The 16634-nt window shown below is 38.2% G+C and overlaps 2 protein-coding genes and 1 long non-coding RNA gene across 3 annotated transcripts in view; all 3 read right to left on the bottom strand.

The window, feature by feature from the left end:
* LOC117613283 (zinc finger CCCH domain-containing protein 1-like) overlaps positions 1-3190 on the bottom strand; it is a 6363-nt gene extending 3173 nt beyond the window's left edge. Inside the window, exons 1-2 of the mRNA XM_034341897.1 lie at positions 3124-3190; positions 2836-2941 (exon numbers count right to left, since the gene is read on the bottom strand). The gene's annotated coding sequence lies outside the window, so the exon portion shown is untranslated. The remainder of the gene's footprint in view (positions 1-2835; positions 2942-3123) is intronic.
* A 157-nt stretch (positions 3191-3347) lies between these two features.
* Positions 3348-4698, bottom strand: LOC117613282. The gene is made up of 3 exons (XR_004583702.1): positions 4503-4698; positions 4120-4141; positions 3348-3405 (listed from the first exon to the last, which is right to left on the bottom strand). It is a non-coding gene; the product is annotated as an uncharacterized LOC117613282 (long non-coding RNA).
* Positions 4699-12586: 7888 nt separating this feature from the next.
* Positions 12587-13026, bottom strand: LOC117613281 (zinc finger CCCH domain-containing protein 1-like). Its single transcript, XM_034341895.1, has 2 exons — positions 12990-13026; positions 12587-12903 (listed from the first exon to the last, which is right to left on the bottom strand). Exons 1-2 carry the CDS (start codon positions 13024-13026, stop codon positions 12587-12589), a joined length of 354 nt encoding a protein of 117 aa, XP_034197786.1.
* Positions 13027-16634: the final 3608 nt, after the last annotated feature.

Raw genomic sequence — 16634 nt, 5'->3', positions numbered from 1 at the left:
ACGTTAGAACAAATGGACATGGTGAAGATCAATCCCACAATAGAGTCTTTTCTATTTATTGTTGCTTAGACACTAATTCATGAATTATACTTTGAAATTTGCACATCACATCAACATGGTTTTTGGGGAGTGAGATTGGAATACTTACTTTTTGTCCAAGTGTGTTTTAATTTCTGTTCAATTTAAATAAAGTTAGTATGTGTTATAAAGTAATAATTGCCTCACCCGAAGCTTTGCTAGTAACCGGGCCAGTCCTGCCTAATCAGCAGTGATTCTCGAGACAAACGATAGAGTTTTGGCATGAGGCAGGGTGGTTAGTTGGTTTCGTAGCCTTTTCAGCTTGAGTTAATAAGTCCTTAGGGGTGTTCTACACCTAGTGCCCTAAAACCTGAGTGGTTTGGGAGACATTGACCTAAAGCTCGCTACGCGGTTGGATCGAAAGCTTAAGGGAACCAACATTGCACAACCACTACTATTACTATAACAACAACAAAAAAAAAAAACAAAAACAAAAAACAAAAAAAACAAAACAAAACAAAAACAAAAACAAAATTAAAAAAAAAAGGAAAGAAAAAAAAAAGTGTGGAGTGTGTGAAGTATGAATAAAAGGGATGAGAGTTAAGGGTTTTAGTCGAGTCTCCATAACCATAATGGTTCACTTTACACCGAAAGAAGTTTGTGAATTCTTTTCTAATTGAGTCTAAATAGCTTAGACTTTGTGGTGGGATTACTTGGATCTATGGAAAGGATGTTCTAGTTTTTAAAATTTTCTATGGATTGCAACTTGAAGGTGGAAATTTTGTCCTGGTTAAGTGTTAGCCAGATGTCTAATCTGTTAAGTTTTTATTTTTGTTTGAGTCTTGTTTCGCTTGAGGACAAGCAAAAGCTAAGTTTGGGGGTATTTTGATGGACATATTTTATATTATATATTTAACCTCATTCTTAGTATATTTTGGTTAATATTTTGGAAGAATTTTGATACTTTGAATTATATTTCCAATATAGGACTTTCGACTCTCTCTGGAGCAAAACATAATCAAATGGAGGAATTTTGGAGTAATTCCAGTTGGAGGACGTTCTTGAGTCACTTAGCTTGATCGTATCAAAATTTCAGAGTTTTCTTCCAAGCGGTTATTTTCTGGCAATAAAATAAAGGAGCAGTGCACGGTGCTGGAATAGTGACGTGTTGGGCTTTTATTGCGTTTTTGGAGCACAAGATGACCTCGGATGGGTTCGTGGCCTTCTAGAGAAGTGTTCAGAACATTTTTATCTTTAAAACAAGCTATCTTGGGCCAGATTTGGAGGAGATTTGGGGCAAAAACGTGGCTGGGCAGATTTTGGGCAGATTCTCCTATTCCAATTTGGACTTTATTTCCTAGTTTTATTTTATTTTAATTAGTTTCCTTGTGGGGATGGAAAAGCTGTACATTGGCAGCTAGGTTTTAAGGGGTATTTAAGCTCTTTCTCACAAGGAATTAAGGACTTCTTTTTCACTTTTGAACTTTGCATTGTGGAGAGCAATTGCTAGGGTTTTGGGTTTTCACAACTTTCAGGTGTTTTCGTTCTTTTCTTCTTAATGATATTTTCTTGGATTTCAATTATGAGTATGCATAACTAAATTTCTTTTGCTAGGGTGAAGCCTTGAACCTTAGCATGAATATGTGATTTTTATTTAATTGCTTATGATGAGTGCATGCCTACTTGAATTGTTAATCACTGTTTTAAACTATCTAATTGTCTTAATGCCTGATCACCATTAGGATCTTTAGAAAAGTAATTGGATGCAATTTTGGTCGGAAGGTTCCCTGAAATTGATGCTAGCTTCTTGTGATTAATAATTGTAATTTCACTTAAGATGAACACCACGTCTTAAGGGTTGCATGGTTTTTCAAAGGGTTTTCATAAAACTTAATGAGTCTTTCATGTTCAGATTTGATCCGAACGTCCGGACGGGTTGCATGTTGGATATACGTTCTGTGTTGGAGGTTCCAAGTAGAATATACATTAGGAAAACCTAACCTTCAAAGTGGCATGTGCAAATCATAAGTAATTGGTAAAAGTTCATAGGATTGCTAGGTGATGGTGAAACCCTAGTGCTTTTATAAATTGATATTCAAAACTCTTTCCTTCAATCATATTTGTTCTTGTTTTAATATTTGTTTTTAGAATCAACCAAATTCATAATCATCTTTCTTGACCTTTTATTTTAAGTAGTCATTTGGAATTTGTTTTTACTTAAATTGCTAATTAGTCCTTGAGGAAAACGACCTTGCATGAGCATCTATACTACAATAGCCTTGTATTCTTGCAAGTCTTTTATGTGATTTTAACCCTGTTTGCACAGGTACTAAAAATCCTATCATACACCTTACTCACTATATTCAACCCTTATCAAACGTAGAAAAGTTTTCGTATTGCTTGGTGCTCACGAATAACGCAGCGAGTATTAGTTTAGTTTAGGATTGGTATTACGAAATTAAAGATTTTGATGAAACCCAAAATCTGAAAAGATGGCACAAATTCATATAAAAATAGAAACCTGGTTTAGGATTGGTATTAAAGTGTTGTAACATGGCTATTTTTGGTAGTTAAATAGGGTGTACTTAGTTAATTTTATATTTTGATTAAAATATTAAGGTTAACTTAGATTAGAGGGTGTACTCAATTAATTTTAAGGTTCGTTTAGCAGCACTCATGAACAAAAACATAAACAAACTACCAATAAATAAAGTTTAACATGCACTGTCATAAAAGAATTCCATCTACCAATACACCTAAAACCAGAAACTAATTTCACTAATCTAATAGAGATCAATTTTTAAAAAAGAAATATACCTCCTGGAGCATATGCAGTCGAGAACAAAGTTAGGTTCTTCTTCTTCTTCTTCTGTATCCTTCTTCCTCGTGATGCCACTGAAACCAGTGTGAAAAAACCTAGCCCCTGCCGAGAAGAAGAGGTTGGGTATTTCACAAAATGAAAATTTTGAATTTACGTGGATAGAAAATTTCTTCAACCACTTTGCAAAACAAGAACTGATAAGAACCCTAAACCAATTTCCCCAAATCCAAGTAACCCAACAATAAAATCACAAAATAAACCAAAATAGAGACAGAGAAACATACCTTTGTTGATGTAGAAGAAGGGAGGAAAGGGTTTTCTAATTTCTGCCGCGTCCAATGTGAAAAGATCCCAATATTGTTTATTTTTTTAACAATACCAGTTTTTCAAGCAGCCCATCAATTAAAGGTTTTCCTTGCCCAAATTATGTAAATTCAACTATAACCTGTTTTTTTTTTTTTTTTAAAAAGTATCTAAACTATCAAATTAAATTTCACAATCACCAGAAGCTCCCATGGCTTCTCCATCATCATTGTTCCAATTCGACAAAGTGTCAAACCTGCATCCTGATCAAATATCACAACTATAGAATATCAGAGCAGGAAATGATTAGTTCAGCACAAAATGACAGAATCTAAACCTTTGAAAAACAAATATAGACCAGTTATTCAATCAATAAATAATTATTCAATAAAAAAACTAATTAACCCAAATATTAGCATTCATTCATCAATAAGATACTAACACAAACATGCTACATAAGGAAAAAAGGGAGAAAAAAAATAAAAGAATGAATGCATTTAATCAACAACAAGTTAAGTAGATTCATGCCAAAAATACAGATTCAAGACAACTCAATTAAATAAATTGAAACAGATTCAAGGCTAACAATCGAACCTAAAATACACAGATAAAAAAATCAGAAATTAAATCTGAAAACAATAAAGAAAGCATCCAAACATAAACAAAACTAAATTCCATGTATGTCTACGTCTAGGAAAATGTAGTAATAGAGTGCAGAAGGGCAAAGCTAAGCCTGAATTTCATCTTTCAAATTGATGAAAACCACATTGCTAATTTATTCATAAATTTTATCACATCGAAATCAATTATATTAATACGATACCTCAGTGCAAAGACACAATTCGGGGCAATTCGGACCACTGTGATCATGTTACAAAGAACAAATTAGATAATTCACAACATTGAGTACAGAAAAATTGAACAGAGTATACAATGAAATCATTGACATGAAAATGTCATAGTATAAGAGTGCTTACCAGAAAGCTGCAACGCAACAATCTGCAGAACAAACAGAACACAGGAAGATTAAAATTGAAGGTCAGATCATATTCACATAAAGAAAGAAAATACCAAAAATCCATAGATCTAAAGTAAAGCCATGTGGAGCTGATGATTTAAAAATATATAATTCTAATTCTCCCATTCCTTTTAAGCCACACACAGAGATTGAGATAGAAATATTTATACCTTCAATTTTGCATATTAATCCAAACCCACAGAGACTAAGCACAACAACTGCAAAATTAAGAAAAAATTGCGTTAATTTCAACAGAATACCAAAATTTCGAAACCCTAATAATCTACTAAATTAGGGAAAATGAAAACAACTAAGAATCCAAACCAAATACATACAAATTACCTTAGAATGAACCAGAGCCCTCCAAAATTTACAAGTATTCGCTCCAAAAACCAATGATATTGGATTGATGTTTGGTTAGGTTTGGAGAAAGAGAATGAGCCTCGCGTCTCTAAGAGACTTAAAGATGTGACTAAGAGAGAGAGAGAGAGAGAGAGAGAGAGAGAGAGAGAGAGAGAGAGAGAGAGAGAGAGAGAGAGACGAGTTGAGAGAGAGACAGAGAGACAGAGAGAGCGCGCGACAGAGAGAGCGCGCGATATAAATAAGATTGACTATCATATTCTGCTCCCAAAATGCTTACTCCGTACGAGTCAGAGGATTTTAACATCACTTCTTAACCAAATCCTACCCAAAACTTTATTCTCCTGTGGAACAACCAGGATCTCTATGACCTGCTATATTCCTTCAACTCAATCCTCTTTTACTACTAGATACCATTATTATTCCAATTTATAGCTCTTACTCCTGTTTACTTGATCCACCTATCTCGCGGATGGATCTCTGGCTGACTATAGCCTCAGCTAACATCTCCAGAGTCTACTGAGTGTTAGGATCTCCCTGCCTACTAGGTACAGTAGGTACGGCTCCTTACAAACCTCTTACAAAAGATTACTCTGCCGGTTCAGATACCGGTGCAGCTCCTGTCTGACTTGGAAGTTTCATCCCCTTACGTCGGGATAACTATCTAATTTTCCTACGGATACCACCACCATTTAGGCCCAACTTGAGAAGAGAACGAGGATGCACAGAGTGCGAAGTCTACAGGAAGTAAAACCTATGCTCTAATACCAAATTGACAGGACCCGACCCAATTTTCGCTTTGGAATTCGAGCCAAGTCCAGTGCGTGTTCGACACCTGGCGAATGTCGGGCACAAAAGACCTTTTTGCCCTTCTTGCTTCAAATTTTCTTTAAAATTCCCTTAGACTTCTGCCGAAATTTCGGCAGAGTCTCCCCTGTATTTTGACCAATCCCAAAAATTTTCACCTGTTAAACAATCAGTACAACCATCCCAACAGCCAGAATAACGCAAGTAGCAGATCTCAACTCCATTCTTCCACTAATACTAGACATCAGAGCATACTCTAAAGTTTTTAAGGTTTCAAGGATTTTCTACAAAACTCTACCTTGGCGCGGAAGCTATGATTGGCCCGGTGGTGGATCCCGCGTACTTCTACGGCCTGGGGGTGAAAACAGTTTGAAGATGTGAGAGGACCAAACATGAGAATTCTTGAAAACAGTTTAACAATCATAATAACCCCCACTATAAAAATCGTTAAATAAACTGAATACGTACATTTCATTTAAAGCCTACTAAACTCAAAGCATTCCATGTAAATCATAATCAAGCTCGATAAATTTTATTCAAAAGCTCTGAAATCAAAGCTTGTATAAAACACTGAAATCAAACTTGTATAAAAGCACTGTACTCAAACCTTGTATAACTGAACAAGACTATATAAATGTATAAAGGCCTGAAAAATCAGAGCAGCTAGTATAAAATAGCTGAAAGTCATAACTGTATAAAAGAGCTTAAAATTCTTTAAAATTACCACCTAATTGTACCCCTGTCTTATCCATCAATTCCCTGGCAGGTCTCGGGCGCCACGCAGACCACCCGAGCCGCAAACTGGCGAAATCAGGGAACTATGATCAGCCTGTCCCGCCGACCGATTCCTCGATGACACCAAGTTAGCTCGAGTCGCTCTGGCAGGATGCAGGGGACCGTAGTCAGCCTGATCCGCAATCCTGGCAGGTCTGGGGGACATAAAGTCAGCCGAGCCGCAATCCTGGCAGGTCTCGGGACACCAAGTCTGCCGAGCCGCAAATCCTGGCACTCACGGTCCGAGCGTCCCCGTAACTCGTGAGGTAAAGTCAAGTGCACTGACATAAACTGAAATCGGACTGGATGTCCGTAGACATCGGTCCAACTCTGGGTAATCACCAAAAATCAATGGGTACGAGGTGGTTTTAAAATAAAATCCTTTAGAAAAATCTGAATAACAACTGAAATCTCAAGTTGTGCTGCTATTTCTTCATAAGCCTCAAAATCTGTTTTCTATAACTCTTAAGCATGTAAAAGTAAGCAGCACACAACTTATAGAAATATTTCTGTATTAATCATGCTTGAAAACACAATAAAGCTTACTCAAGAACAAATAAGGAATTTAGTCAAATAAACTCGTTTATAAAAACTCTTTTATATAAAATCAATATAAAATCACTTATAAAATCTTATTTATGGAAACCCTCTATATAACTCATTTATATAAAATAATTCATGAAAGAAAGTCCACTCACAGATGGTCCGAGCTACTTTGACCCTTCGAAGGTCTCTTTTGCAATCCTGTCGGGCTCCTGGTGCCTGATTACCCATAAAGATTTAATTATTAAACTGCTGAATAAAAACAATTTCAACTAAACACCCTGCCTCCTGCTCCTAGAAATACGTGCACTCGTTTCAGGTTACTCCTATGCCCACCTTAGCTTTTTGGACAGTTAGACCGGCCTTAAGAGACACGAAACCTCAATAAGCGGTAAGCTGCCAGATCGGCCGATCCGGGACCCCGTGGGTCCAAGGTCTCCGATGGCCAATCTGGGCTCCTCTGAAGGTTCCTTACAGAGAAGGAACCATTTTCTGCGATTTTGGTCCGAAACGGACGGTCGGATTAGCCAAAATCGCGTTATCGCTTAAAATCCAAACCCTAGCCCCAGGGTTCGCGATTCCGGAGTATCCAGGACTCCGATTCGCAATCCGTCGAATCCTACACGATCCTGACATCATGTAGACCGACATATCCGAAATTCAGCGCGATCCGATTATTTGACGACACTGCACCCACGGATCGCGCGATATGGAAAATCCGTTCGGGGCTCAAACGGACTCCGAATCGAGATCCGCGAAATCCCACGCGCTCGTGACGATACGAGGATCACAAAAATATACAGAATTACTTCACCACCCTCACCCACGCGTCCCAGCACGCGATGTCAGATTTGGGTATCTTAAGCGATTTCGGGTGGCCGAAAAAATCTCAGAACCAAGACTCCAAACTCCTACTCTAGGTAAAACACCCCATTTGGAGTCACTTTTGTTCTTGGACATACCCCAAAAAGTGACCCGAAACAGTAGTTCCGAGCGGCCGAAGTTTCGGCCAAACTTCAAGTCGAAAATCGAACCCCTTAGAGCTAAAATCGATCGAAACCCATATACCCATCAGTTAGACACAAAAAATAGCTGAGAAACCATACCTTACTCGATCGATTTGGTGGAGAAACAAAGGAGAATTTCGAGCTAGAAGTTCGGATGGCTTCGGACGAACCTCCGTCAAAACATGGTTTTCCGGCCAGCTCAGGGCGGCCCCGGGGTGGAGGTCGGTCAGGTCTTGACGGCGAGACGGAGGCGGACCCGATGGTACCCACGGCGGAGATTGGCTCGGCCTGTGGTGGCCGGGCCGTCGCCTGGAAGTCGAACGGGCGCACGGCTGGGTGCGACGCGAGGGAGAGAGAGAGGGAAGAGAGAGAAAGTGACGGGGGAGAAGAGAGAGAGATAAAAATCTGACTTTTTGGCCAAATTACCATTTTGCCCTTCGCAGTTTTTAGACCATATCTTCTTCGTTATGGCTCCGATTCGGGTCTACTCCGTGTCTACGAACTCGTTTCGCCGCGCTCTACGCAATGGCGCAAACGGCATTCCCAAATTCTTTCTCGATCAAAAAGTCAATTTTCCCCCTATTAAATAATGCGAGGGCAAAATAGTCTTTTCGCTAGAAGATATTTTCCTTACTTTTTAGATATTTTCTTTCTTTTTAGATATTTTGGTTTGGGTTATTACATCAGGTCCAGCGTTGACTTTTTCGGTTTGGTAAAAAAAATCTTATTTTTCGGTTTGGTTTGGTTTGGTTCGGTCGGTTTAATCGGTTTATCGGTTTTTATGCCCACCCCTAGATGGGATCTAGAGACTGGGTCGGGTCATGTTACAATTAATGGGCAGCAGTATAATGCCGTATGACCGAATACAAGGTTGGGCCAGACGGATAGTATGGCCCACTTGTTGGCCATCGAACCCAATTTTTATTTTATTTTTACAAATGAAAAAGTCAGGGCTTTTAATTCGGCCGAACAAATTGTATACACATAAGGCCCGAGTTGTGTTTTATTTTTTCTTTTTCCTTTTATCAAAGTTTGAAAGGGAGAAAGGAATGTGTCATAGGTTCGAATTTAAAATCACAAATACTTCAACATATATGATAATTTTTTCACGTGTTATTAGTCAATAATAGCAAATCAGCGTTATTTTCATTATATAAGTTTTTTTTTTTAATGAAATGCGGATCCCTTGACGTTTTATTGTTTCTTTTTTCTACTTGTTATATTTGCTATTAATTACTTCTGATTAGGCCTCATCATTTGGCCCGCGGACTCATGGGCCGATGGAGGCTAGCCCGGCCCAGCCCGTTATGGGCTTTGAGATGCCCCGGCCTGCCTTGGGTTGGGCTAGGCTTGGGCTTGGGTGTATGAAGCCCAGCCCGACCTTGCCCGATTAAGCCCAAGAAAGTTTGGCCTGACCTGCCCACAAAAGCCCGATCCGTTAGGCCCGCATATATATATATATATATATATAAATAAGAGTTTAAGTTTAGGATTGTATCACTTAAATCACATATATAATTTTTTTAATTTCATTTACTTTTCTTTACTCATTCCTAGTTTATAATTGGATGATTAGCACATTAATTTGTGTCAATTATTAAATCAACAATTATATATATAAAAATAAAATGAACAACATATCACATCACCAAATATAATCATATCACGAAACATAATCGTACCACCCAATATAATCATGTTTTTCTTGAACACATATGTCACACCCCGGACCGGCTCCGCCGTAGCAGGATATTGTCCGCTTTGGGCCTGGCTACATTCTCACCAGCCCGCACGGTTTTGTTTCTGGGAGCTCACGAAGCAACTTCCCAGGGTGTTCACCCATCCTGGGATTGCTCCAGCCTCCAACTCGCTTAACTTCGGAGTTCCTACGAACCCGAAGCCAGTGAGCTCCCAAAAGGCCTCCTAAGTCAGAGTGACGCAGCGGACTGGCCCAACTCCACCTAGCAAGATATTGTCCGCTCTGGGCTGGGCCGACGCCCCCCCTCACGGATTTGTTCCTGGGAGCTCACAGAGCAACTTCCAAGGATGGTCACCCATCCTGGGATTGCTCTAGCCTCCAACTCGCTTAACTTTGGAGTTCCTACGAACCCAAAGCCAGTGAGCTCCCAAGAGGCCTCCTACTAGATGGATGCGAGGTGTGCCATATAAGGCACATCACCCACTCTCCGTTTGGTCGATGTGGGATCTCACAACATAACCAAATATTTGCATATTTCTTCATACCATCCTTAAAAATAAAAATACAATTTTGATACTTATTTTTTTAATTATTTTTTAAAACGTATTATGGTCTAATTATATAATAAACTCAAAAATAATACTTTATTTTATTATTTTTGTGGAAAATCTTATTAATTTGTGTGACTTTATTGGGTGTTTTATGAATTTAGTTTGATGTGAAAATATTGGAATTAAGTGAGTTTAATCTCAAATTTGGCTAAAATGCCTTTATGATTAAGTTTATGATTTTTTTTTTTTCATGAAGTAAGCCCGTTTAGGCCCGGCACGTTGGGCTTAGCCCAGCCCGACGAGATGGGCTTTCTCAAACCCGGACCATGGGTCGGGCCCATCGGGCTTGGGCTTTGAATTTTTTAAAAAAAAAATCAACCCGACCCAGCCCGGTATTTTCTCTCTCTTTTTTAAAGCTCGGCCCGATCCAACCCAAGCCCATTAAATTTGGGCCGTGATGAGAGTCTCAAATTACATATTTGTAATTTTATGATATAATTTTGGCTTAATAAATATAATTTTACTTGTTGTTACATTTTATTCTCACCAACCAGATTTATGAATTTTCTATATTAATTTGGTGAACTTATTAGGTGAATTTATTTTCTGTAGTAAGTTGTAAAGCCAAAAGATGAAGACATACATTTGTCCAAGTTCAAGCTAAGTGTGAAGAGAATTACTGGTGGATTTTATTGAAGAATTGATTGTCGGATTATTGTGATTATAAAGAGAAGTAAAAAGGGAGAAGAGAAGACAAAACCGTTGAAGCTAAAGAGCCTATTTCATGTCATTCATAGCCATTTAACGCCCGCTTACCTCACCGTTATTTCTTTTCCACTAACTCTCCACCATCAACACATGTTTAATCCAATTAGTCCCTCAATTAAACCCTTCATCACCCACCACGAAGGTATTAACTTCCCAATCACCTCATTGACTACTATAAATCACCCATCAACTTATTTGGCAAGGGCACCCCTACGACATATTTTTTTATCCATTTCATTCAAAATTTAGTTTATGTTTTCCTTTGTAATGAGTTGCTAGAACTCTAGTTAAGGCTAAAGGGAATGTTCTTTGAGTAAGTTTGTGAATTGTTCTTTAATGTTCTTTGAGTAAGTTTGTGAATTGTTCTTTAATCCAATATATGGTACGAATTGCTAAATTCTTTTATTTTTGGTTGTTCAATATTTTCATGTCCTTTTATTTTGATTGATGTTAAGTGCTATTATCTTTTCATGAGTTCAATTATATTTTTCTCATTGTTAAGAATTGATTAGCATGCTTTTAAATTAAAAGAGTAGATATTAAGCAATTCCATTTTCTGAACAATCATTAATAAAAGATAACATTGAAAAATTAAATTGGTTTTAATTTCTTTATCTTCCGGTTAAGGTTTCTGAATGATGATTTTAATCGAATTATAATTTGGATTAAAGAGCATGAAACATACTTTGTTTAAAGAATTGAACCTTGATACCTTAGCATTTCCATTATTGATATTTCATTTTTAGACTTAATTTCCACAACAATCAAATCAAATTACTTTTCCATTTTGCTTGTCACTTTTATTGTGGTACGTTTAATTATTTCTTTGTGTGCAGATATTTGCCTACCTGCTCCTTGAGGATACGATACTTGGACTTCCAAGATTATTACTACGTGTGACTACTTGCACTTGGGTAGACGCAACAGGCCGGGCTAGCCTGGCCCATTAACGAGTCCTACCCCTCAATGTATAACATGCTTCACATTGGAGTAACAAGTAGACTAAAATGCCAATTCCAATGACGAAAAATTCGCTCATTCTGGGCCAAAAACAAGTGAAATAAGGTCAATTTCAAATGCAAAACCACATTTCTCATCAATTTATAGAATTGTTAGCCTATACTGCATTTAATTTTCTTGCATATATGGGTTTAATCCTGAGTATGTAGAGTTATATAATTAATTAATTTAACCAATATTCTCATCCCATAACGGTCGTCAATTCATGAAAAGATGAGTTCGATTTATTTCCTTTTTATTTATTATTATCCATAACTCCTTTCTATTTATTATTTAGGGTTAATCTTTTTATTAGTCCCTGAACTTAGGCCTGATTTGCATTTGAGTCCCTCATTTATTAAAATTGTTTTTGTAGTCCTTCAACTTCAATTTCGTTAGGACAAATGGTCCCTTCGTCAATTTTGTTAACTTTTCGATTAAATGCAGGGGAAAAATGGTATTTTGTATTAAATTGATTAAAAAGTGAATAAAAAATTTTAAAACTAAAAAATTAAAATTAAACTCTCTCCCTCCCCTTCTATCCCGATTTCTACTCCCCCAAAACTTTTTTTTTTTGGTGGTTTTTTATTTGGTTTTCTTTTATTGTTATTTTAAAGATATAATTTTTTATTCTTTTATTTTTTGTTTTAATAAAAAAATATAATTTGGCCCTGCATTTAATAGAACATTTTAAAAAAATTGACGGCATGACCATTTGTCTTTACGAAAGTGAAGTTAAATGACCACGGGAATGATTTTGGAAATTGAGAGATGCAAATTCAAATCGGGTTTAAGTTCATAGACTAATAAAACAATTAACCCTCTTATTCATAACTTATTTTGTGTATATCCATGGATCCCTTAATACAACTTGTCGTTCTCAGTGTCTTTGCTCTTCCCCTTCAAAGCTTCCTCTCCCTACTTAAGAACTCTCTCACGAAGTGCTCGAGCATCTCTAGAGAAGTCAGTCTCAGTCTCCAAAGTCGCAGTTGCTCTACTATCATGTTCAACTTGGATTTCTTTTGAAGACTTGAACTCAAAGATTGCACTACTACCAGGAGTAGAGCTCGTAGTAGGTCCACTAGAAAAATACAGCTTGCCATTGAGCTTTGAGGCTTTTCTTTGACTTGGTAATAATGTGCCCCCAGATTTTGAGCCGTCATCCTCCTCATCTTCATCGACCCTTCGCTTTCTAATGTTTTGCTTCTTTATTGGCTTCCGGAAGAAGTTGCAAACTAGAAATGCAGAAGAACAATGTCACAAACTTACAGTGTATACAATGGAAACAGATTAAAAAAAATCCAAACAGTATTAAACATACCTTCTCCAAGTTCTGCATTTCCACCTAAATCTGCCATATGGACACAAGCAACCAAAGCAAGGGAGTGGTTCAATCACTGTTACTTGGGCTATTGCAGCTGAGTCGCCGAATTAGGGTTTTGAGGGGTAATTTTTCCCTTTTTATGGCCGCTGTTGACCAAAAAAAAATTTCACTTAATAATTTAACAAAAAAACTCAAACAAACAGAGAAACCATCATACATTCATACATGGATTTATACAAGAATGTCATAAAATGCAGTGAAACTCAACCAATTGGAAATCAACCAACTTATTACTACGAGTTTTCTCCAGTTTCCAGCGAGCTCCGTGGTCTGCAACGGGTGAAATTGGTCGGGACAGGATGGGTGAAACTGGTCGGGACAGGACGGGGGAAAGACGGTGATTCAAATGGGTTCGGTCTCATGGCCAGTGGTTCACAGTGGCGACGGCGATGAGTCTCTAAGCCTTGCAGCTGCGTCACGGGATCTACTTTGAATTTTGGCGGGCCGAAAACTCCAAATCGCTAGCCAAGCTTCCTACCCTAGGTGTAAAACCTCATTTGGAAACACATTTGTTCTTGGACATACCCCGAAAAATGGCCGAAAGTGGCCGGAATCTTAACTTGAGATCCAGTCTAGTTTTGGGTTCGAAATTGGATTACCTACACTACAAATTGATGAAAAACTACCCAACCATCAGCTAGAGAACCAAAAAAGGGTGATAATCCATACCTTGCACTTCAGGTTTGGTGGCCGGAGGAGAGAGAACAAAGAGGTGAAAAATCGAAAGAAAATCGACGAGTTTTCTCCAGTTTTCGGCGAGCTCCGTGTTCGGCGATGGGTGAAACTGGTTGGGACAGGATGGGGGAAGGACGACAATTCAATTGGGTCCGGTCTCGTGGCCGATGGTTCACGATGGCGACACCAGTGAGTCTCTAATCCTTGCGGCTACGTCACGGGATATACTTTAAATTTCGGTGTCCGAAAAACTCCAAACCGTCGGCCAAGCTTCCTACCCTAGGTGTAAAACCTCATTTAGAATCACTTTTGTTCCTGGACATACCCTGAAAAATGGCCGGAATCTCAACCCAAAATCTGACCGAGTTTTGGGATCAAAATTGGATTACCTACGCTACAAATTGATGAAAATCTACCCAACCATCAGCTAGAGCACGAAAAACAGGTGAGAATCCATACCTTGCACGTCCGGTTTGGTGGCCGGAGGAGAAAGATCGAAGCCGTGAAAAATCGAACGAAATTGGCGAGTTTTCTCCAGTTTCCGGCAAGCTCCTTGGTCGGCGACGGGTGAAACTGGTCGAGATAGGACAAGGGAAGGACGACGGTTCAAATGGGTTCGGTCTCGTGGCCGGTGGTTCACGGTGGTGACGACGGTGAGTTTTTAAGCCTTACGGCTACGTCACTGGATATAATTTAAATTCCGACAGCCAGAAAACTCCAAGCGGCCGACCAAGCTTCCTACAGTAGGTGTAAAACCTCATTTGGAAACACTTTTCTTCTTGGACATACCCTAAAAAATAGCTGGAAGTGGCCGGAATCTCAACCCTGAATTCAGTCAAGTTTTGGGTTCGAAATTGGATTACCTACGCTACAAATTGATGAAAACCTGCCCAACCATCAGCACGAAAAACATGTGAGAATCCATACCTCACACGTCCGGTTTGGTGGCCGGAGGAGAGAGATCGAAGCCGTGAAAAATCAAACGAAAACCAACGAGGTTTCTCCAGTTTCCGACGAGCTCCGTGGTCGGCGACGGGTGAAACTGGTCGGGATAGGACGAGGGAAGGACAGCGATTCAAATGGGTCCGGTCTCGTGGCCGGTGGTTCATGGTGGCAACATCGGTAAGTCTCTAAGACTTGCGGCTGTTTCAGAAAATTGGGGGAGGGGTTTCTGGTAGTGGGGGAGAGAGAGGGAGTGAGAGGGATACATAGAGAAAAGAATCATATTTAAAAATCTGACTTGCAAAAATTATGATTTTGCCCCTCAATGTATTTTGATCGTATTTTCTTCGTTATAACTCCGATTCGAGCCCACTACGTATCTATGGAATCGATTCGATGCGATTTACACAACCGTACAATCGGAATTTCCAAATTCCTTCCGGTCAACAAGTCAACTTTAAACCTAATAAATTATTTATTTTAGTATTTTTCCTCCAATAAATTAATAATTAGTAATTAAATTAGTTTTGGTTATTACTTTTCTAATTTCTACCGCGTTCAATGTGAAAAATCAACAGCTCGCGGGAATATTCGTTCTACCAACCAAAGAAAAATATGAGCAACAGGGGCAGACTGAAGAAAATTTGAAGAAGGAAAAAGAACAGTTGAGGGTTGAGGACTGTTTGTTTTGACGGGTTTGGAAATACTTTTTCACTGGCTCTCTGCAATTCGGTTGAGTGTTGGCGGGTGATTAATGTTCCAATTCCTAGTTGCTGGCCATTGAACCCAATTTTTATTTTTATTTTTAAATGAAAAAGTCAGGCCTTTTAATTTGGCCCAACAAATTGTATACACACAAGAGTCCAGGAGTTGTGTTTTATTATTTCTTTTTTCCTTTTATTAAAGTTGAAAAGGGGGAAAGAAATGTGTCATAGTTTCGAATTTAATACTATAAATACTCTAACTTGTAAGATAATTTTTTCACGTATTATTGTGTTATTGGTTATGAATAACAAAACAGTGTTATTTCCATTACAAATAAATTTTTTTTGACTGAAATGTGAATCCCTTGGCGTTTTATTATTTCCTTTTTCTACTTGTTATATTTGCTATTAATTACTTCTGATGCATATTATGCAAAGAACGGCTTCAAATCAAATGATGTCAATAGTCAATGAAACCAACACCATAATCTGCTTTGTTGCCACACATAGGTCGACAGACTACTTTGTTATAGGCAATCATCCCAGTTTTTCGCCTCAAACGGCTCCAAGAAAATCCTTCAACATGGTGATGTGTGATAACGTCACCACTGACCTGCACAAACGCATCAATGCAAAAAATTAATCGTACACTAAGCACTTTTCTGCTGTCAAAATTTCTAGCATGAGATTTTAACTTGGAACTTCGTCGACGTTTCACCAACATAATTAGATGAGTTGGTGTCGGTCAGAAAATTAAGCAAACCTATAATTGTTCGCATTTAGCACCATTGACATCTCAACTTTCACTTTGTTTATTAGTCAAAATACACTAAGAAATGAAGGACACACAACAGCAGGCATTGGGGTAGTGCAATATGACTCATAGGCATCTTCTTCTTTTTATTTTTAAATGTTCCAAAAACATGTGAAGCACTGTACGAGTGAAAATTTTTGTAATCTTTTTTCTTTTCTTCCACTTTATAAATTCTCACATTCGGAGTTGGTTTTATGCATGAACCCCACAATGTAGGGGCTGCAGAATGAGACCCTAATGGTTGGGATTGTTTATTTTTTTATTTTTTTAATACACATACCAGCTAGCTGGGCCGAGTTTCTCTTGCTTTCGGTGTGTGATGCACAAAAAGCAATGGAGAAAAAGCTGGGTATCGAAAAGGTGATGGCAAAGTTTATTGTAAATGTTGTGTGTATGTGTATAAAATTGTAAAAGACTTGTAGGTCAACCTTTCACCTTTCTTTCTTT

The sequence above is a fragment of the Prunus dulcis genome, unplaced genomic scaffold (assembly GCF_902201215.1).
Source record: "Prunus dulcis unplaced genomic scaffold, ALMONDv2, whole genome shotgun sequence".
Taxonomy (NCBI): domain Eukaryota; kingdom Viridiplantae; phylum Streptophyta; class Magnoliopsida; order Rosales; family Rosaceae; genus Prunus; species Prunus dulcis.
This window is presented reverse-complemented; position numbering and strand designations above follow the sequence as displayed.